The sequence below is a fragment of the Saimiri boliviensis genome, chromosome 1 (genome assembly GCF_048565385.1).
Source record: "Saimiri boliviensis isolate mSaiBol1 chromosome 1, mSaiBol1.pri, whole genome shotgun sequence".
Taxonomy (NCBI): Eukaryota; Metazoa; Chordata; class Mammalia; order Primates; family Cebidae; genus Saimiri; species Saimiri boliviensis.
The window spans coordinates 146,098,291-146,120,449 of record NC_133449.1 but is presented as its reverse complement, the minus strand read 5'-3'; the positions used below and the strand labels follow the sequence as shown (position 1 = coordinate 146,120,449).

The window sequence follows — 22,159 nt, the reverse complement described above, 5'->3', positions numbered from 1 at the left end:
AGTTAATTACCTTTATGGGTTTGACATATTTGGATTTATTCTAGGTTTAAAGTTGCATTTCTTTTTAAAAAGAGTTGCATTTTCTTTTAAAACAATGGGAAAAATCTTAACACACCTTTCTACTTCCCATCTAGTTGGAAATCGGTGTTTTTCAATTCCTTTGTCTTGGCCAAAAGACTGCAATGAAATGATATTATGTTATTAGGCAGTGAGTATAGTTGCTCTCAACCTGAAGTGATGATTCACATTCATGTCTCTTCTCTGAGAAATTCTTGAAGAAAATTTTGTGTAATCTGATCAGGCCTCTAGAGGGCAGTCCTCTCTGAGCAGTCACAAAATCATTAGATCTAGTGAATAAAGCTAATAATTTTATGAATTACTGTTTTTCAATATCCTTAAATCTAGGACTCATTAACAAATTTTGATGAGGTTGAGGAATAGTATTTTTTTATTTCTATTTTTGAGATGGAGTCTTGCTCTGTTGCCCAGGCTGGAGTGCAGTGGTGTGATCTTGGTTCACTCCAACTTCTGCTTCTTGGGTTCAAGCGATTCTCCTTCCTCAGCCTCCTTAGTAACTGGGACTACAGGTGCCCGACGTCATGTCTGGCTAATTTTTTTGTATTGTTAGTAGAGATGGGGTTTTACCGTATTGGCCAGGCTCGTCTCCTAACCTTGTGATCTGCCTGCTTTGGCCTCCTGAAGTGCTGTGATTACCGGTTTGAGGCACTGTTCCCTGACAGTGGGATATTTAAGATTCGTATTAGGAAGGAGGGGACCACAATGATGCCATTGTCTTTTTTTTTTTTTTTGTCACCCAGACGAGTGCAGTGATGTGCGATTTTGGCTCACTGCAATCTCCACCTCCTAAGCGATTCTCTTGCCTTAGCCTCCTGAGTAGCTGGGATTACAGGTACTTGTCACCACGCCTGGCCAATTTTTTGTATTTTTAGTAGAGACAGGGTTTCACCATGTTGGTCAGGATGGTCTTGAACTACTGACGTTGTGATCCACCCGTCTCAGCCTCCCAAAGTGCTGGGATTACAGGTGTGAGCCACTGTGCCCAGCTGCCATTGTCTTTTTGAAAAAAATTTTATTTATTTATTTTTAAAAGAAATGGGAGTCTCACTTGTTGCCCAGGCTGGTCTTGAACTCCTGGGCTCAAGCAGTCCTTCCTTGACTTCCCAAAGTGCTGTGATTACAGGCTTGAGCCATTGTGCCTGGCTCTACCATCTGTTGTCTTTTTTTTTTTTTTTTTTGGTGAGACAGTTTTGCTCTTGTTGACCAGGCTGGAATGCAATGGCCCAATCTTGGCTCACTGAAACCTCTGCTTCCCAGGTTCAGGCAGTTCTTCTGCCTCAACCTCCCAAGTAGCTGGGATTAGAGGCAAGCGTTACCACGCCCAGCTAATTTTTTGTATTAAATAGAGATGGGATTTAACCATCTTGGCCAGGCTGGTCTTGAACTCCTGACCTCTTGATTCACCTGCCTCAGCCTCCCGAAGTGCTATTTTGATGATTGAGAACAGAATTCTGAGTTACTATACTTATAGTGTTAGTGCTGTTAATAATTACTGAAAGAAAACCATGATATGACTCTAGCTGTTCTGTAAGTCTCTCTTCTTATTATCTGGGAATCTTGTATGTTTTATCTCCTTCAACTACAGGTGCCATTGAGAAACAGAAATTGGTGTATATCTTGAATAGAGATGCTGCAGCCCGTCTTACTATTTCATCTCCCCTGGAAGCCCACAAAGCAAACACTTTAGTATATCACGTAGTTGGAGTAGATGTTGGATTCGAAAATCCAATGTTTGCTTGTCTGGAAATGGATTATGAGGTAATGGGGACCATGTCTCTTTTGATTTCTTTCAGTCACCTCAGTGTTTAAGATTGTTTTCTTCCTTGTGCATCTTTCTTCTTTCTTTTTAGACAGAGTCATGTTTTGTTGCCCAGGCTGGAGTGCAGTGGCACGATAACAGCTCACTGCAACCTCTGCCTCCCAAGTTCAAGCTGTTCTTTTGCCTCAGCCTCCTGAGTAGCTGGGACTACAGGTGTTCCCACCACACCCAGCTAATTGATGTATTTTTAGTAGAGATGGGGTTGCACCATGTTGGCCAGGCTGGTTTTGAGCTTCTGACCTCAGGTGATCAGCCCACCTCAGCTTCCCAAAGTGCTGGGATTACAGGCGTGAACCACCTTGCCCAGCTCCTTGTGCATATCTTACTTCTGTCTTGCTAACAGATCTCCATATTCCAAATGCCTTAGTGAAATTCTTTGGGATATTTCTCAGGTTAACCAACTATTAAATAGCCTTTCTCTGATTTAAGTAATCTCCCTATGGAAACAAGATTTTTATTGGGAAAAGCTTCATGAAAAAGCTGAAGCTATGTTTAATATATTTTTTCACAGATCATACTGTTTTTTGCTTTGAATGGAAGGCAGTATCCTCTAGTAAAGAGATCCCTGGATCCAGAATTTGGAGATTCCAGTTCTTCTTCTAGCTCTGCCATTATTTTGTTGTATAAACTTTGTCAAACTATTTGGCATGGTGTGGTGGCCTTTGCCTGTAGTCCCAGCTGCCTGGGAGCCTGAGGTCCAGGAATTCTAGGCTGCAGTGAGTTAAGATTGTACTACTGTGCACTGTAGCTTGGGTGACAGAGTGAGAATCTGTCTCTCAACAACAACAACAAAAATTCACATCTATGGATTTCTGTTTCCTCATTTGTAAAATGGAGTCCTGATGTCCTTTCCAAATCTGTACGCTTTCAGATTTTATGCTGCTGATTAGTTTTTATGCCACTGTTCTCTGTAGGAAGCAGACAATGATCCGACAGGGGAAGCAGCAGCTAATACCCAGCAGACACTCACTTTTTATGAGCTAGACCTTGGTTTAAATCATGTGGTCCGAAAATACAGTGAACCTTTGGAGGAACATGGCAACTTCCTTATTACAGGTACTTACCTCTCAGAGCTGCTCTGTATCCTTTTAGTTGGTTCATTTTATGCCCAAACCTAATAGGTTTTGCTTAATGGGGTTTGAGTATTAATTCATTTGTGGTAAATCTGAATACCTTGTCTATCTTTTGGAGAGGTTAGAATTTCATGTGGTGGAGTGATTTTAAAAAGTGTTGGGGATAGACTGTCTAGCTCCTTAATAATTCATTTTCTCCTGAAGGTAGACAAGTTTAAGGGAGCAGTCAGCTTGGAATATTGATTACTTACTGTTAGTTGCTGTGACAGTTTGGCTGTAGTCGCTCTTTACCCGTCAAACCTAGCTCTTTGAAAAGTCAAATGAAATGGACTAAACCCATCAAGATAAAACATCTGAATTTGAAAACTTAAACAAAATAGAAATATTTTTGAAGATGGTGACCAGATTGATCCAAAAATAAATTAAGAACCTCAGTAGAACAGTATTAGAGAAATTGAAGCAGTAGTTCAGAATCACTCTCCCGAAAGATTTAGGTACAGGATTTTCACGAAGGCTTTTATTTTCTTGTTGCGGGACATACATGTATTCTCTTGTAAAACAAGTTTCTCAGCTGGGTGGGGTGGCTCACGCCTGTGACCCTGGCACTTTAAGAGGCTGAGGCAAGAGGATCACTTGATCTCAGGAGTTTGAGACCAGCCTGGGAAACAAGGTGAGACTTTGTCTCGATGAAAAAATAAGAATTTTAAAAAAGTAAAATTCTTCCAGAGTACAAAAAGAGTAAATGCTGCTGTGCCACATTATGAGTCTGGTATAACTACAACATCAAAAGTAGGGATGGACAGTAAAAAGAAAAATTTGCAGTCTAGTTCATATGGTTGTAGATAGGAAAACCTAACATTCCAGCAAATCAGATTTAATGTTTTAAAGGCCGATAGCTAGGTAACGTTTTTGGATGAGCTAAAAGATGGAAAATCTTTTCATCTTTGGAAATCAGTTAACCATTGGAAAATCCATATTACTAATCCATTATATTAAAAGACTAAAGACATACAGCTACATTTGTGGTCATCTGCATTTCAGCAGGCTTGGGTTAAACTTACCTAGTTCTATTTTGAGTCATTTGTACTTGAATTGATGTCTAAAATAAAATGAAATGTCTTGTTGGCGGAAGATATTGCAGAGTAATAATAAAGGATAGCACTTACCTTTGAGTAATAAATCTTAGAAACTGTCAATACATTAAGCAGATAAATTATGGAAAGTGGATTACATATTTTGTTACTTGTAACGTATTACCATACCTTTCATTTACAAGGGCTTCTTGATTCTCTCAACACATTGTTACTGAGTCTTTGCATTCAGTATGCGCTAAGTCAGTCTGCTGGATCTTGGGATTTCAGTGGTGAAAAGTTAGATGTGGTGCCTCCTTTGTGCAAGATTGAGTCTGGTGGTGAATACTGATAAATAACCAAAAAATTACCAGAAACTACCAGATGCCATGATAGCACAGAGAAGAGGTTCCCTAAACCAGGAAAGGAAAGGAGTGTATTACAGAAAGCTTGCTGGAGTCTCTGAGACCTGAGGACTAGTTAGGAGTTAGCTAGGTGCAGTTGGGGTGGGAGAGGAAGTTTTGGTTGTAGGCAAAGGGAACAGCATTTACAAAAGCCTGAATACAAGAAATAACATGATTCATTCAAAGAATTAAAAGCCCATTATGATATAATTTTTTTTTTTTTTTTTTGAGGTGGAGTCTCTCTGTCACCCAGGGTAGATCTCAGCTCACTGCAACCTCTGCCTCTTGGGTTCAAGGGATTCTCCTGCCTCAGCCTCCTCAGTAGCTGGGACTACAGGCGAATGCCACCATGCCTGGCTAACTTTCTGTATTTTTAGTAGTGACGGGGTTTCATCGTTTTAGCCAGGGCCCTTGATCTCCTGACCTTGTGATCTGCCCGCGTTGGCCTCCCAAAGTGCTGGGATTACAGGCAGAAGCCAATGTGCTCAGCCTATGATTTAATTATTAAGGGACTGGTGTAGGAGTAGGGGTGGGGTAAAAGCTACTGAAGGATTCTAAGTAGAGTAGCAATCTGATAGGTAGACACCTCAGAAAGAGTAATTGCTTATATTTTGACTAATCAAATGGAGGATATTAAGACTGTAAGCCAGGAGACTGATGAGGAAACTTCTCATTAAACTGAGATATTGGCAGCTGCTAAGGAGATAGAATCAGTAGGGCTGTGGGAGGAGAGAGAATTGAAGGATTATACCCAGGTTTCTGGTTTGGTCTGTATGCTGTTAGGTGGAGAATCCAGGAGGTGGAGTAGGGTTGGGAAGGAACATGCTGTTATTTTATTTTACTTTATTGTTTTTTTTTTTTTTTGAGATGGAGTCTCGCTCTGTTGCCCAGTCTGGAGTGCTGTGGTGCAGGATCTTGGCTTACTGCAACTTCTGCCTCCCGGGTTCAAGTGATTCTTCTGCCTCAGCCTTCTGAGTAGCTGGGATTACAGGTGCCCATCACCAGGACTGGCTAATTTTTGTGTGTGTGTTTTTTTTTTTTTTTTTTGAGATGGAGTTTCGCTCTTGTTACCCAGGCTGGAGTGCAATGGCGCGATCTTGGCTCACCGCAACCTCCGCCTCCCGGGTTCAGGCAATTCTCCTGTCTCAGCCCCCTGAGTAGCTGGGATTACAGGCACGCGCCACAATGCCCAGCTAATTTTTTGTATTTTTAGTAGAGACGGGGTTTCACCATGTTGACCAGGATGGTCTCGATCTCTTGACCTCGTGATCCACCCGTCTCGGCCTCCCAAAGTGCTGGGATTACAGGCTTGAGCCACCGCGCCCGGCCAATTTTTGTGTTTTTAGTAGAGATGGGGTTTCACCATGTTGGCCAGGCTGGTTTTGAGCTCCTGACCTCAGGTGATCGCCCGCCTCCACCTTCCAAAGTGCTGGGATTACAGGCATGAGCCACCACGCTGGCCTGTTATTTTATTTTATTTATTTATTCATTTTGAGATGCAGTCTCAGTCTGTTGTCCAGTCTGGAATGCAGTGGTCCCGTCTCAGCTCACTACAGTCTCTGCCTCCTGGGTTCAGGTGATTCTCCTGCCTCAGCCTCCTCAGTAGCTGTGATTACAGGCATGTGCTACCATTCCTGGCTAATTTTTCTATTTTTTTTTTTTTGAGACGGAGTTTCGCTCTTGTTACCCAGGCTGGAGTGCAATGGCGCGATCTCGGCTCACCGCAACCTCCGCATCCTGGGTTCAAGCAATTCTCCTGCCTCAGCCTCCTGAGTAGCTGGGATTACAGGCACGTGCCACCATGCCCAGCTAATTTTTTGTATTTTTAGTAGAGACGGGGTTTCACCATGTTGACCAGGATGGTCTCGATCTCTTGACCTTGTGATCCACCCGCCTCGGCCTCCCAAAGTGCTGGGATTACAGGCTTGAGCCACCGTGCCCGGCCAATTTTTCTATTTTTAGTAAAGATGGGTTTTCACCATCTTGGCCAGGCTGATCTCAAACTCCTGACCTCAGGTGATCCACCCACCTCAGCCTCCCAAAGTGCTGGGATTACAGGTGTGAGCCACCATGCCCGGCCTGAACACTCTGTAGTTTCAGATGACCTGTGGAAGTTCATGTCCAGTAGGTGATTTGATGTATTAAGGTCTGAAGATGAGAACTAGATTTGGGCTTATAGGTAAACATTTGTATGTTAACTAGGCTGAGATCAAACCTTCCATATAAACACAAACTGTTCTTCATCCTTATCTAGTATGAATAAAGGGAAGGGAAACACTTGGAACGTTTCTTAGTCTCTGGCACATTGCTTCATCAAGTTTTGCCAAAAGAGAGGAGGAGCTGAAAGTTGAAGAAATTCATGTCTGTGTTAAAGTCACTGCTAAGTTTTATTTTCTCTGACAGTTCCAGGAGGGTCAGATGGTCCAAGTGGAGTGCTGATCTGCTCTGAAAATTATATTACTTACAAGAACTTTGGTGACCAGCCAGATATTCGCTGTCCAATTCCCAGGAGGCGGGTAAGATCTTTGATATAAGAAGAGAGATATTTGTGTTTAATTTTTGTGATTACACTGTAGTCTGTTTGTTAGCAAGTTAGTTTTTTTGTAAATTAAAAAAAACCCAGTGGTCCCGGGCAGGGACATAAATGTTATTTTTAATAAAGCTGGTAAAACATTTGAGTAAAAGCCAAACATAATCTTTTAGAAAGAGAATTAAAACTAACCTAATTTCCTTTCAGAGGAACCTATGGACAATTATTAATTTGAAATTCTTGAAAGTTTTTAGTTTGGAGAAACCAAGCATATTTGTTAGAGATAGATTGCGTTTTATTCTGTTTGGCTTTTATTCCCCAACATTTTATCTTGAAAATTCCAATATACAGAAAGTTTAAAAACAATAGAACTGTGACTTCCCACATGCCCATCATTTAGGTTAATCCGTTGTTAATATTTTTCTACTTTTGTTTTTTCTTTCTCAGGATATATCTGTACACTTTTCTAGGCTAAGCAATTTGAAAAGAAGTTACAGGCATTATGATGCCTCACTCCGATAATCTCCTGAGATAATGGCTCCTGAGAACAAGGCCATTATCCTACTTAATCAGATTGCCAGTATCATACCCTAGAAATTGTAACATTTTGTGTAGTATAGTTACCTTATGTGTATGTCATATTCATATTTCTCTCATCCCAAAAAGTTTCTTCATAAATGGCCTTTAGTCTCCTTTAGTTTAGGGTATTTCCTTCTCACCTTTTTTTTTTTTTTTTTTTTTTTTTTTTGGAGACAGAATCTTGCTCTTGCCCAGGCTGTTGCATTGTTGTGATTTTAGCTCGCAGCAACCTCTGCTTTTGGGTTCAAGTGATCCTCCCACCTCAGCCTCCCAAGTAGCCAGGATTACAGGCATGCACTGCCACACTCGGCTGATTTTTTTTTTTTTTTTGTATTTTTAATAGAGATGGGGTTTGTCGTGTTGACCAGTCTGGTCCCAAACTCCTGACCTCAAGTGATCTGCCTGACTTGGCTTCCCAAAGTGTTGGGATTACAGGCATGAGCCATTACGCCCTACCAGTCAGTCTGGACTAATTTTTTTTTTTTTTTTTTTTTTTTTGAGATAGACTCTTGCTCTTAAGCCCAGGCAGGAGTGCAGTGGCATCATCTTGGCTCACTACAACCTCTGCTTCCCTTCAAGCCATTCTCCTGCCTCAATCTCCCAAAGAGCTGGGACTACAGGCGCCTGCCACCACGCCCGGCTAATTTTTTGAGACGGAGTTTCACTCTTGTTACCCAGGCTGGAGTGCAATGGCGCGATCTCGGCTCACCGCAACCTCCGCCTCCTGGGTTCAGGCAATTCTCCTGCCTCAGCCTCCTGAGTAGCCGGGATTACAGGCACGTGCCACCATGCCCAGCTAATTTTTTGTATTTTTAGTAGAGACGGGGTTTCACCATGTTGACCAGGATGGTCTCGATCTCTCGACCTCGTGATCCACCCGCCTCAGCCTCCCAAAGTGCTGGGATTACAAGCTTGAGCCACCGCGCCTGGCCGACGCCCGGCTAATTTTTTAATTTTTAGTAGAGATGGGATTTCACCATATTGGCCAGGCTGATCTTAAACTCCTGACCTTGTGATCTGCCTGCCTTGGCTTCCCAAAGTGCTGGGATTACAGGTGTGAGCCACTGTGCCCAGCCAGCCAGTTTTCTTATAGTCTGTCCCATAGTCTGTTTCCTCATGATTATATTGAGTTTAATATTTCTGATATAATTACTACATAGGTAGTGATGTATGTAGGTGACATATATTCTCCATGATGTCACACATTGTGCATACATAATGTTGATTTATTTCATTGAGATATTAAATTAGTCTCTTTGTTAAGGTGGTGCCTGCCCATTGTCTTCATTGTAATGGTATCTTTTCTTTTTTGGTAACTGATAATGGAATTTGATGGTGATCTTTGAGACTAGTAAATATCCCTTTTCCCCAGCATCTTTTCACCCAGTGGTTTTGGTGTGGCTCCTTTGCCTGAATCAGTTATTGTAATCTTTCCCCTCACCTCTGGATTATTTATTTGCCTGGTGTTTAACTTTAGGATTTAAGTTAGTTAATCTAATACATAGTATACAAGTCAGATTCCATCAATTTTAAGTTAAATTGTTCTTGTTAAGGGATGAGAAGTCACTAAGTTGATTAGACATTGAGCACCTAACTGTGCCAGGCACTGTACTTGGCTTTGCAGCAACAGAGAAGTCTAAAACTTCTTGCAGAGCTTAGTTGGTGAGAGAAATAGAAACTATTGGAAATGTTAAAAAATGCAAGCCAGGTGCAGTGGTGTGCCTGTCATCCTCAGCTATTTGAGAGGCTGAGATTGTAGGATCCCCTGAGCCTAGGAGTTAAAGACCAGTCTCGGGAACATAGTGAGACCTTGTCTTGAAAAGAAAAAATATTCTATTTCATAGCTAAGGAGGTGCCTTTTAGGAATCAAGGTGTTTCATGTACAACAGGGTGGTTTAGATGGAGCAGTGTTTCGGTCACAGCCTGAAATGATGACTCTTTAAATTTCATGTCTCTTCTCTGACATTTTTCTCTGGAGATATATTTTGCCTTATGGCTCTGATCAGGCTGTAGAGTGAAATTGGGACTCTTGGTTACCCTGGTTTTATTAGATACAGCAGGTGATGAATTTTGAGCTGTGGACTTCCATTGCTCTGGCTAGCAGGCCGTTCTGGATCAAAGCTTGTGCTTGTAGGCCCTGAATGTCGTGTGTAATCCCTGTTGCTAAAGTGCTGAATTCCAGAACTAAGAAGGACCCATTTCTAAGACGTTGATTATGTATTTGACTTTGCTAGAATGACCTGGATGACCCTGAAAGAGGAATGATTTTTGTCTGCTCTGCAACCCATAAGACCAAATCTATGTTCTTCTTTTTGGCTCAAACTGAGCAGGGAGATATCTTTAAAATCACTTTGGAGACAGATGAAGATATGGTAAGTAGACCATGGATGGACCAGTACAGCTACTCTATGAGATGAGTTAGGCAAGACAGGTAATACTTCAGAAGTTAAAATAATGAGAACTTAGAAAGTGGTTGCCCTTGGAACTGGTATATAAGTACAGATTCTCTTTCTGGTTATCAGATTTTTGGTCTGGTATTCTTACATACAATATAATGCCACTTGTAGTGATTATTTTCAGGTGGTAATAATTGGTGTGAAGAGGATAAAGGTCTCATTTTCTACTGAAAACTGAGTAATAAAAGTGATCTCTTACTTGTTTTGTCCTATAGAGAAGCTCTGTGAATAGTTGTGCAGTTTCTTAGCTGTTTGGATCGGGAATTGGCAAACATTGTTTTGTAAAGGCCACATAGTAAATATTTACAGCTTTTGTAAGCTACAGAGTCTCCGTCTCAACTACTCAGCTATGTTGTTACAGCACAAAAGTAGCCGTAGACAGTATTGATTGGCATGACTGGCCCATGAGCTGGAGTTTGCTGACCCCTGGTCAGATATGAATTTTATTTGCTACTTAGCCTGTGCTGTCTTGTAATAATACTGGGCTGACTTCACTTGTTTGTACACCAGAATCTTTCTTTTCTCTCCAGGTTACTGAGATCCGGCTCAAGTATTTTGATACTGTACCTGTTGCTGCTGCCATGTGTGTACTTAAAACAGGATTCCTTTTTGTAGCATCAGAATTTGGAAACCAGTGAGTAATCCTTCTGTTACCCTAATTTGCCCTGGTTACTATAAAAGTTGGTAGCGGCCGGGCACAGTGGCTCACGCCTGTAATCCCAGCACTTTGGGAGGCTGAGGCGGGTGGATCACAAGGTCAAGAGATCGAGACCTCATCCTGGTCAACATGGTGAAACCCCGTCTCTACTAAAAATACAAAAAAATTAGCTGGGCATGGTGGCGCGTGCCTGTAATCCCAGCTACTCAGGAGGCGGAGGCAGAGAATTGCCTGAACCCAGGAGGTGGAGGTTGCAGTGGGCCGAGATCGCGCCATTGCACTCCAGCCTGGGTAACAAGAGCGAAACTCCGTCTCAAAAAAAAAAAAAAAGTTGGTAGCAGGGGCTGTGATCAACACTTTGGGAGGCTGAGGCGGGTGAATCAGTTGAGGTCAGGAGTTTGAAACCAGCCTTGCCAACATAGTGAAACCCCATCTCTACGTAAAATAGAAAAATGATCTGGGCATGATGGTGGACGCCTGTAATCCCAGCTACTTGGGAAGCTCAGGCAGGAGAATCACTTGAACCTGGGAGGTGGAGGTTGCAGTGAGCTGAGGTTACGCCACTGTACTCCAGCCTGGGCAACAAGAGTGAAACTCAAAAAAAAAAAAAAAGTTGCTGGTAGGAAGGTGTGGCTTCGAGGCTTATGGAGCTTTTCACAAGAATGTGTTTTTTTTTTTTTTTTTTTTTTTTTTGAGACGGAGTTTCGCTCTTGTTACCCAGGCTGGAGTGCAATGGCGCGATCTCGGCTCACCGCAACCTCCGCCTCCTGGGTTCAGGCAATTCTCCTGCCTCAGCCTCCTGAGTAGCTGGGATTACAGGCACGCACCACCATGCCCAGCTAATTTTTTGTATTTTTAGTAGAGACGGGATTTCGCCATGTTGACCAGGACGGTCTCGATCTCTTGACCTCGTGATCCACCCGCCTCAGCCTCCCAAAGTGCTGGGATTACAGGCTTGAGCCACCGCGCCCGGCCTAATAACAGTATCTTAATGAAATAGTTTGTGCTTTATGTTGATATCAAATATTATCTTCAGTAGAGAGCTCGTTACCTAAAGTTTCTCTGCTTCTTCCCAGTTACTTATATCAAATTGCACATCTTGGAGATGATGATGAAGAACCTGAGTTTTCATCAGCCATGCCTCTGGAAGAAGGAGACACATTCTTTTTTCAGCCAAGACCACTTAAAAACCTTGTGCTGGTTGATGAGTTGGACAGCCTCTCTCCCATTCTGTTTTGCCAGGTTTGTGGGCCTTTCCAGTCCCTTGCACAATGAGTCTAAAGTTAAACTGAGGTCTAGTCTAAGTAGCTTTATTAGCATTTCCATGGACTTGCCAGTGTGTAAAGCAGTTACAGGTAGAAGTTTGAACACAAAAAAATCATAAATAAATCCTTGGGCTTTTTTTCCCCTTAATGATGAAACTCAGGTTTAATGTAAAAATTCAGATCATTTTCCTGTACAGCCTGCAGGGAAGGAAATTTCAAACCATACAGAAAGTGAAAAGTAAAAGTCTTACCCACAGTCTTCTCACCTATCCGCTCCATTGAGCCATATTGCTTATATTAACAGCTTCTTGTGACTACTTCCAGGGGTTTTCACTGCATTTAGAATCATGTATATGTTTATGTGTTCTTTTTCTTTTTAAAATAAGTGGATTCATATACTCCAGAGTATCCTGTAGTTGACCTCTTATCATACAACAGTCTGCATATAGCTGTATTTATTTAATTTTACCACAGTTCCTCTTTAAAATAGTTCTGAGACATTTGGATCAGTTGTTAACAGGAAGATTTAAATCACATTCTCAAGAAGGAACCTGAAGTGGCTCAGAATGGAGATTGTGTCTCTTGTTGCTGGTGCTCAGTTGTAACAGCTAGAAATTTGATCATGCTGTTGCATCCTCAATTGCCAGGGTTTGAGTGACCATTAGGGACCACTCTTTGTGTAGTTAATCACACTTCTGAGGGGAGAGGGGCTTGTTCACTGTGTACTGGGGAAACAAGTCAGCATTCAGACAGGTTTAATTAACCCCATCTGAAATTAATCGCTTTTGTTTTTCCTTTTTTTTTTTTTTTTGAGACGGAGTTTCGCTCTTGTTACCCAGGCTGGAGTGCAATGGCACAATCTCGGCTCACCGCAACCTCCGCCTCCTGGGTTCAGGCAATTCTCCTGTCTCAGCCTCCTGAGTAGCTGGGATTACAGGCATGAGCCACCATGCCCAGCTAATTTTTTGTATTTTTAGTAGAGACGGGGTTTCACCTTGTTGACCAAGATGGTCTCAATCTCTTGACCTTGTGATCCACCCGCCTCGGCCTCCCAAAGTGCTGGGATTATAGGCTTGAGCCACCACGCCTGGCCCTTGTTTTTCCTTTTTGAGAAATTATTGGTCCTGAGGGCAACAAAATAAGTGTGACTAGTTTCTAATTTGATTATTAGTGATTTTTCCACCTTCATTGGGATTTTAATAAGTAATGTGTGTAAATAGTTTATTCATCAAGAGTAAAATTAGCCGGGTGTGGTGGTTCGTGACTGTAATCCCAGCTACTCAGAAGGCTGAGGCAGAAGAATCACTTGAACCTGGGAAGTGCAGGTTGTGATTGTGGTGAGCTGAGATGGCGCCATTGAATTCCTGCCTGGGCAACAAGAGTGAAACTCTGTCTAAAAAAAAAAAGAATAAAATTAATGGAAGTTAAAGTGTCTGTAGCAGGGCTTCTTAACATTTTTTAATGCCATGGATCTTTTTGCTAGCCTCAGGTATCTGGATCCCATCTGAATAATGTTTTACTTTTTACTTTTTTTTTTTAATTAAAAAATTTTTTTTGAGACAAGAGTCTCACTTTGTCACTCAGGCTAGAGGACAGTAGCACAGTTAAATCTCACTGCAGCCTCAGCTCCTGGGCTGAAGTGATTCTCCCACTTCAGCCTCCTCAGTAGCTGGGACTATAGACACAAGCCACCATACCCAGCTGATGAATAATATTTTTAAATGCGTATGAAAATAGAACCAAGATAGCAAAATATTTTTTAGAGTTATGGAAAATAGATGTGCTTTATTGAGGCCTTATAAATAATAAAGATGATACACTTAAAATGGGTACGTTAATTTTTTAAGAGATTGGTGTGAAGGGTGTATACCCTCAGTACTTACATGCATATCTAAGTTACAGTAGGTTCCATTGCTCTGCAGAGAGAGTAAAGAATTTTCATTTGAACTGTTCAGTTTGTCAAAACTATAATGCAGATGATTTACCTCTTTTCACATATTGGTCAACAAATTACTGTGTTGGAAAGCCGCTGGATGTCTGGGATACTAGAGAAACACATGACTTTTCTATTTGTTTTAAGTAGTCAGGGATAGACTGCTTAAAAGTCCAGACGCTGATTAGCTACATCATAGAAGTATCTGTATAGAGCAGCTGTGTTTGTGTGCAGCCTAAAAGCAGGGGTAATAAATACAATTTTGCAGCAATGATGAGAGTAAATGATAATTGGTGATATCTACAGACCTAAAAGTGACATAAATGAATGTTGTTTCTGTTGGCGACAAAGTGTATGGGTACTGATAATGTTGTAGTTACCTCTATTTTTAATCAGAAGGAAATGTTCAAATTTCACTTGAACGCTGTGGAACACTTCATATCTCAAATGTGAAAGTTCCTTTGTTAACTTATAAACTGGTTGGGAAAACCTGCTGCATCAAACTGTTTTACTTTTTAAAACATTGGGGCTTTTCTCTTTATATCTCAGGGCTGGTCGCCAATATATTAGCTTAATACAGTCAAAAATAGTTTGTCTCCCGAGAATGTGAGTTGTGTTTGCAAACAGCACTGGTAGATATTTTTTCATCTTTTTCTCTGTGCAGATAGCAGATCTAGCCAATGAAGATACTCCACAGCTGTATGTGGCCTGTGGTAGGGGACCCCGATCATCTCTGAGAGTCCTGAGGCATGGACTTGAGGTAAGATTGCAGTTTCTAGATAATCCAGAGTTTGGAGGGAAGCATTGAAAAAGTAATTGATGGCTTTACTTTGTTATTGTCAAAGACATAGTTGCGATATCTGTGGAAAAGTATATTCTTTCTCCCTGACTTCCCTGAAGTTTATTCTTTAGACTTTCTTTTTGTTCCTGAGACAGGGTCTTGCTGTGTTGCCCATTCTATTGTTCAATGGTGTGATCTTGGCTCACTGTAGCCTTGACCTCCTGGGTTCAAGTGATTGTCCTGCCTCAGCCTCCGAAAGTGTTGATTACTGGTGTGAGCCACTGTGCCCAAACTGTACTTTTGATATTCTATTTCTTAACTTGTTAGCATGATAGCCCATATGGTCACTAGTCATGGCATGGAGGTTAGGAAATCTATATGGAACATTTCACTCTTTACATCTAGTCTTAGTTAAATCAACCATATCGATGCTATATATATTTTTGTATCTTATTAAATTTATTCCTTATTACTATATGCTCTTAAATAGCATACTTTTATTTATTTATTTTTGAGATGGGGGTTTCACTCTCTCAGGCTGGAGTGCAGTGGTGCCATTGTGGCTCACTGCAGCCTTGACCTTCCTGGGATCAGGTGATCCTCCCACTTCAGCCTCCTTAATAACGGGATAACAGGCCCACACAGCCAGCTAATTTTTGTATTTTTTTTTGGTAGAGATAGAGTCTCATCATGTTGGCCTAGCTAGTCTTGAACTCTTGGGCTTAAGGAATCTGCCCTTCTCAGCCTCCCAGAGTGCTAGGATTACAGCCGTGAGCTACCACAGCTGGCCAAGTTGCATAATTTCTAGTGTTTCTGTAATATTACACCAAAGTGGGTAGATCAGAATTTATTTAGTGAATCTTTTATTGCTGAACTTTTTAGGGAATTTGGACACCAAAAGTTATCTTCTTAGCCTGGCGTGGTGGCTCAAGCCTGTAAACCCAGCACTTTGGGAGGCTGAGTTGGGCAGATCACCTGAAGTCAGGAGTTTGAGACTAGCCTGGCCAACACGGTTAAACCCTGTCTCTATCAAAAAATAATAAATAAATAAAGTTATCTTCTCAAGTCCCATATTCTCTTTGTTTCGTAGTCTTAATGTTAATGCCTTCTAGTCAGGGCCCTGAACTTGAACTTGTTTGTAATAAAAATAAAACGCTTCCTGTAACAGTTTGTTTTGAGAGCTTGAGAATGGCAAACTGTAGCTCTCAAGAGGCCTGCTGCCTGTTTCTGTAAATTTTAATGGAACATGGCCAAGATAATCTCGGGTTTCAATTCTGGTTCTACCACTTAATAGCTATCACTTAGCTTTTGTTTATTTTGTAAAATGGACTTAATAATGGTACCTGCCGTAAAGAATTGTGTGAATTGAATGAGATGATACATATGAAGCACTTAGCTTAAGTTATGACATGATGTATTCAATAAATGTTAGCTGTTAGGCCAGGTGTGGCGGCTCATGCCTGTAATCCCAGCACTTTGGGAGGCCGAGGTGGGTAGATCACAAGGTCAGGAGATTGAGACCATTTAACATGGTGAAACCCCATCTTAATTTTTAAAAAAATGTTAGCTGTTAATACTGCTGTTTCAGGGAATTTAAAAATGTTTTGTCTCTTCTAAAATGTATTTTTCAGTTCACCAAAATTTCAAGGATTCAGACCCAATTTAGAGCCATAGGTCTGTTGTTTTTTTTTTCTTTTTGAGTGCAGTGGTGAGACCTTGTTTCACTGTAGCCTTGAGCACCTAGTCTCAAACAAGTAGTTCTCCCACCGTAGCTTCCCGAGTAGCTGGGACTACAGGTGTGCGCCACCACACTTGGCTTATTTATTTATTTATTTTTGGTAGAGACAGAGTCTTGCTAGGTTGCCAGAGCTGGTCTTGAACTCCTAGGCTCAAGTGATCCTCCCATTTCAGCCTCCCAAAGTGTTGAGATTACAGGCGTGAGCCACGGCGCCTGGCCAAGAGCCATTGCTTTTGATTTGTTAGTTACTTCTCATTAGATCTTAGTGAGTATATGATGAAAACTAGCACTTTACACAAAAAAAAACGCGTATGTGTGGCTGGGCAGGTGGATCACCTGAGGTCGGGAGTTTGAGAACAGCCTGGCCAACATGGTGAAATTTAATCTCTATTAGCACTACAAAAATGAGCCGGAAGTGGTGGTGAGTGCCGGTAATCAGGAGATTGAGGCAGGAAAATCACTTAAACTGGGAGGTGGAGGTTGCAGTGAGCTGAGAAAACACTGCTGCACTCCGGCCTGGGCGACAGAGTGAGACTGTGTCTCAAAAAAATTTTAAAAATGCATTTGTGCATTAGCAGATGATTTTTATGAAGTGTAAGAGATAAAGGCTCAAAAATCATCATTTTTGAGTTTCCTGCTACTTCTCTTCCCACTTTAAATCTGTAGACACACCTTTGTTATATATAAAAATATTTGAGAATGCTGCTTTGTTCCTTCATGCCTATTTGTTATACCTTGTTCTCTAACTAGATTATCATCACAACTGAGCCAGGGTGACTTGACAGTTTTACATTTGGTATAGAGTGTAGCATAATTGACAGTTGAATTTTATTCATGAGGAAATTCTTAGGTCTTCCTTCTAATTGTATCAGTAAACTAGGAAAGGGCTATTCCTCCTATGTATATATATGAGTTTTTCCTACAAGATGGGGGTTACACACTATGTATAAGTGGCTACTATTGTGTCTAGATCATTTAAAAACATTTAATAATTTTAATTTTATAATGATTTTACATTTATAGAAAAATTGTAAAGAATAGTGCAGAGAGTTTCTGTATAACCCACCTCCAGTTTTCTCCTCTAGATATTTTGAATTTGGCTTAGATGTTTTGTTTACTCTTATGTTTGAGAACCTATAGAACATGTAGAGAATCATTCACTCTGACTTTGAGGAACGTAAGAATCTAATAGGAAAGACAAAACAGCTAGTGCCCTAAGAAGAAGTGGTGACTGATTTCTTCTTTTTGGAGACACAGTCTCGCTCAGTCCCCCAGGCTGAAATGCGATGGCACAATCTTGGCTCACTGCAACCTCCGCTTCCCAGGTTCAAGCAATTCTTCTGCCTCAGCCTCCTGAGTAGCTGGGATTATAGGCGTCCACATCATGCCTGGCTAATTTTTGCATTTTTGTAGAGACGGGTTTTACCATGTTGGCCAGGCTGCTCCTGAACTCCTGACCTCAGGTGATCCACCCGCCTTGACCTCCCAAAGTGCTGGGATTATAGGTGTGAGCCATTGTGTCCAGCCGGTGGTAACTTATTTCTGTGAGTGTTTATAGAAGAGAGGGGTGACTGCCAGCCAAGGGGATAAGGGAATAATTTTTCTAAAGAATGTGGCATTTGAATTGGTCCAGGTGGGATTTGGTCTTATGGGAGCTAGGGAAAGAAATGGGATGCCAATTTAGATGGCGCGATTCATTCCCAGTGGACACTGCTGTTCTGAGGACGATCACAGCATGTTGTACCTGAAGGAAAGGGATATGGTTTTGGCTGCAGCAACTGTACCCTCTTAGACATCCTGTGACTTTTGATTAAAGCTGTCAGGGGGATTGCTACTGTCTCTAGCCTGTTTGGTTCTTAGGTTCTTCTTTCACTAGGTGGTTTCATCCTTTAAATCCAGCATACATTGTGAACCCTGCCTTTGAGACCTTATTTTCTGGTGCGATTGTAAGAAGGTAGCTGAGTTGTATGCTGACTGGATCTGTGGCTTCCCTCCTCTCCTGTCAGGTGTCAGAAATGGCTGTTTCTGAGCTACCCGGTAACCCCAATGCTGTCTGGACAGTGCGTCGACACATTGAAGGTAAGCAGCTCTTTCCCAATAGACAAAATGAGGGTCTGGGTGCCATTGACATAGAAGGCTTAAAAGGCTACGTTCATAATACTTCTGTATCATTTCCTTTAGCACCATATACCAGAAACTTTTTCTGGTCCAACACTGTTTTTGAGGCTCTTCTAATCAGGATGCCTTCACCTACCATTTCTTTTTGTGCAGGTGGGAATGATGGGGGCATAGGTTGGCTGTCTTATTTTAGTACATAAACATTTCATAGAGCTGTCAAGTGTGATGCTCTTTGACTTTATATTGATAAAGGCACTGGATTCATCTGTGTAAGAGGTATGATACGAGGGAAAGTTGTGCTTTTTCATTTTTCTTCAACTATGTTCTTTTAAATTGTTTTGAAGCCGCAGTGAAATTCAGGGTGGTCTAGGAATTAAGAGATTTGGGAAAGCTTGTTAGTCTTGCTAGTGCTTAAGGAAAGCAGGTGGAATTGAGTGGAATTAGAATTTTAGCATGAGTAGAAAAGTGGGGACAGGGAAGGAGAAGGGAGTTTGAGTTCCTGGATATAAATGGTCACCTGATCATTTATAGGAGAATGCCTGCTAGTTAGTGCAGTAACAGGGAAGTCTTGTGACAGTTGAATTGCAGTCTCATAGAAAGAAAGCTCAGTCATTTTTCTGTTGATTCACTTTGGAGCTATGTTTTTCTCTTGTTCTCTCAGAAATGTGGGATGGATGAGTAAGATCATCCTGGCTGGCAGACAGCTTTTTCAAGAAAACAGCTGTAATTCTGCCTGATACTTAGATATTCTGCTTGTATGAAACATTTAATGAGTTGGGAAATATGTAGGAGGAAAACAACTTACTATTAGTAGAGTACTTATTTTTGTGGAATTAGTTTTCATTGTAGGCATTTGAATCATACCCGAGTTGAGTAGAAAAGGAAAAATGTGAATAAGAAATTGGTAGGCTTATGAGCTGAAAAGATCATTATTAGGCACCTGGTTTTGTGTGTAGTATCTGCATAAAGTAGTTGGTCCTTGTTGGTGTTTAACTTTTTAAATAAACTTTTTGTTTTAAAACAGATTTAGGGCTGGGTGTGATGGCTCACACCTCTAATCCCAGCATATTGGGAGGCCGAGGTGGGCAGATCACCTGAGGTCAGGAGTTTGAGACCAGCCTGGCCAACATGGTGAAACCCTGTCTTTACTAAAAATACAAAAATTAGCTGGGTAGAGGTGGTGCATGCCTGTAATCCCAGCTACTTGGAGGCTGAGGGAGGAAAATCACTTGAACCTGGGAGGTGGAAGTTGCAGTGAGCTGAGATCACACCACTGCAGTCCAGCCTGGGTAACAGAGAAAGACTCCGTCTCAGAAAAAGAAAAATAAAATGGATTTAGGTTTACAGAAAAGTTAACCCTCACTGTTTATGAAGAATACAGGGAGTTAAAGGGATTGACTGTCTCAAGACATAGTCTAGGTAGTGGGGACAGAAAATCCTGTCTCCTGAATCTCAGTCCAGTGTCCATTTTGATTAACTGCAGTGAGAGTCTGTGGGTATTGCTGGTTTCTTTCTGGATAAGTTTAGTTGTTTGAGTGCCCACCATGTACTCAGAGTAATTAAGATAGCGTCTTTGTCTCAGAGCTCTTGCCATCTAAAAAAGAAGACAAGTATACAAAACTGTTGTGTGCTGTGATGTGGTGAAAGGCATGGGTACATTGCCAGGAGGGGTTAAAGGAGGGGGCATGTGTTTGAAGGTCAGGACAGGTTCTTAAGAGGGACAGCATTTGCTGACTTGGTGACAGGCAGTTTGTTGCATGATGGAACTTGTAGTTGAAAGTTTTTCTTCTTTATTAAATGTCAGAAATCTTGGAAAGGACTAGATCCTGCTAAATTGTACTCTTTCGGTACTGTAATTTGGGAGTCACCCATAAATATTGGTCAGGTTCTCTTGGTTCACTCAGTTTCCAGATACCCCAAGTTACTATCGAGTGAACATTCCTTCTGTCCGCACATGCTGCACTCTTCCAGGCAAATACTAACCTTGGCTGGTACTTGGTGATACACACTACCAATACCAAGCCTTTTTTTCTCTTCCACAGGTGGCTGGTGAAGGTGCTGATCACCACAGGTGTGTACCTACTGCTAGGGTTGACTGTGGGGTCTTATAGTTTATCCAGGGAGAGGGACCTGCATAATATATTGAGGCTGCCCTGATGGTGTCTGTCAGAGGGTAACTTTGCAGTTGGATGTCACTGGGCATAATAGTGCTATACACTGTCTGCCTGTGATGAGATCGTTTGAGGCAGAAGTCTGCCTCTCTACTTTCTCCCACAGAATTTGTCTTTTACTAAGCCAAAAGAGTCTCTAGCTAAAGAACTTCAGCTTCACACTGTCTTGGAGTTGTGCATTCCAGGTGTCCTGACTGAAACATCAGGACCTGGAGAAAGCTTTTGAGTATATTCAGGACTTGCTGAAGCAAGATAAGTATCAGGTACTCTTGTCTATGAAGTGAGAGTGAGTTAGCGGAGGCTTCAGTTATCTGGATAGTCGCTCACTTTACCTTTTGTTGGAGTGAGCTGCTGGTTGACCCTTAAATCCTAAGGCAAGGGAAGTAGAAGAGAAAAACATTCCCTCTTCTGGGGTCGTAAGCAGTGTTCAGACAGATGGGGGGAGCCCTGTTGAACTGAGACCTAAAGATGCATTCTCATACCCTGATAGATTCTTCACTGAGGTATGAACTATTGTTTCATGTGAGACTTGCATCTTTTAGAAAAGGGCAGTATGGATGGTACAGTTCCTAGTCATTTACCTTGACTAAAGCTTGGCTTTGTTCTAAACTCCAACTTTTTTTTTTTTTTTTGATAATTTTTTGGGCTGGGTGCAGTGGCTCATGCCTGTAATCCCAGCACTTTGGGAGGCCAAGGTGGGCGAATCACCTGAGGTGGCAAGGTTGAGTCCAGCCTCATCAACATGGAGAAGCCCTGTCTCTACTAAAAATACAAAATTAGCTGGGCATGGTGGCACATGCCTGTAATACTCAGCTACTTGGGAGGCTAAGCCAGGAGAATTGCTTGAACCCAGGAAGTAGAGGTTGTGGTTAGCCGAGATCGCGCCATTGCACTCCAGCCGGGGCAACAAGAGAAAACTCCATCTCAATAAATAAATAAATAATTGTAATTTTTTGTGTAGTTGGGGTCGTCTTATGTTACCTAAGGTGGTCTTGAACTTCAGAGCTCAAGTGATCCTCCCTCATCAACCTCCCAAAGTTCTTGAACCACCATGCCTGGCTTGAACTCCAACTTTTAATCTGTATTTACTCTAGTACCTAAGAGTTAGTCTGCTGCAACTTCCTCACTGTAGAAGAAAGGGGTAGAAGTTACAATGTGTTTGGTGTTCACAGGACAGTGTTTAATTTTGAGGAAATCTGTGATTTAAAGCAGCTTTTAGACGTCATTGACTCACGTCTTGAATTGTCTAGCAAAAGTACGACCCTATTTAAGTCCACTGAGCATTTATTTTCTTTTATGTTTGAGTAATCTGGAGTCTTAGTCAAAGGAAAGGTACCCTTCCTCCCTTCCTTTCCCCATTCTCTCCCATGAAAGTCGAAGGTTGTATGGTCTGTCTTCTGGAAGGCCCCCTTTTCCCCTTGGTGAAGATCTGAGACCAGAAATCTTGGCCAGTTACAGCCTTTGGTTGCTTGGCTTTAATTTGCTT

General features: G+C 41.7%; 1 protein-coding gene and 2 non-coding genes across 3 annotated transcripts in view; all 3 read left to right on the top strand.

Annotated features, from left to right (window-relative positions):
* Positions 1–22,159, top strand: part of SF3B3 (splicing factor 3b subunit 3) — a 53,761-nt gene that overhangs the window by 7,610 nt on the left and 23,992 nt on the right. The window contains exons 4-11 of the mRNA XM_003939928.4: positions 1,664–1,836; positions 2,812–2,953; positions 6,848–6,960; positions 9,788–9,925; positions 10,540–10,643; positions 11,744–11,909; positions 14,530–14,625; positions 18,391–18,463. Coding sequence (XP_003939977.1) covers positions 1,664–1,836; positions 2,812–2,953; positions 6,848–6,960; positions 9,788–9,925; positions 10,540–10,643; positions 11,744–11,909; positions 14,530–14,625; positions 18,391–18,463 — 1,005 coding nt within the window. The remainder of the gene's footprint in view (positions 1–1,663; positions 1,837–2,811; positions 2,954–6,847; positions 6,961–9,787; positions 9,926–10,539; positions 10,644–11,743; positions 11,910–14,529; positions 14,626–18,390; positions 18,464–22,159) is intronic.
* On the top strand, positions 226–305 carry LOC120362264 (small nucleolar RNA SNORD111). Its single transcript, XR_005578221.1, has one exon. It is a non-coding gene; the product is annotated as a small nucleolar RNA SNORD111 (small nucleolar RNA).
* Positions 9,473–9,563, top strand: LOC120362263 (small nucleolar RNA SNORD111). The gene has a single exon (XR_005578219.1). It is a non-coding gene; the product is annotated as a small nucleolar RNA SNORD111 (small nucleolar RNA).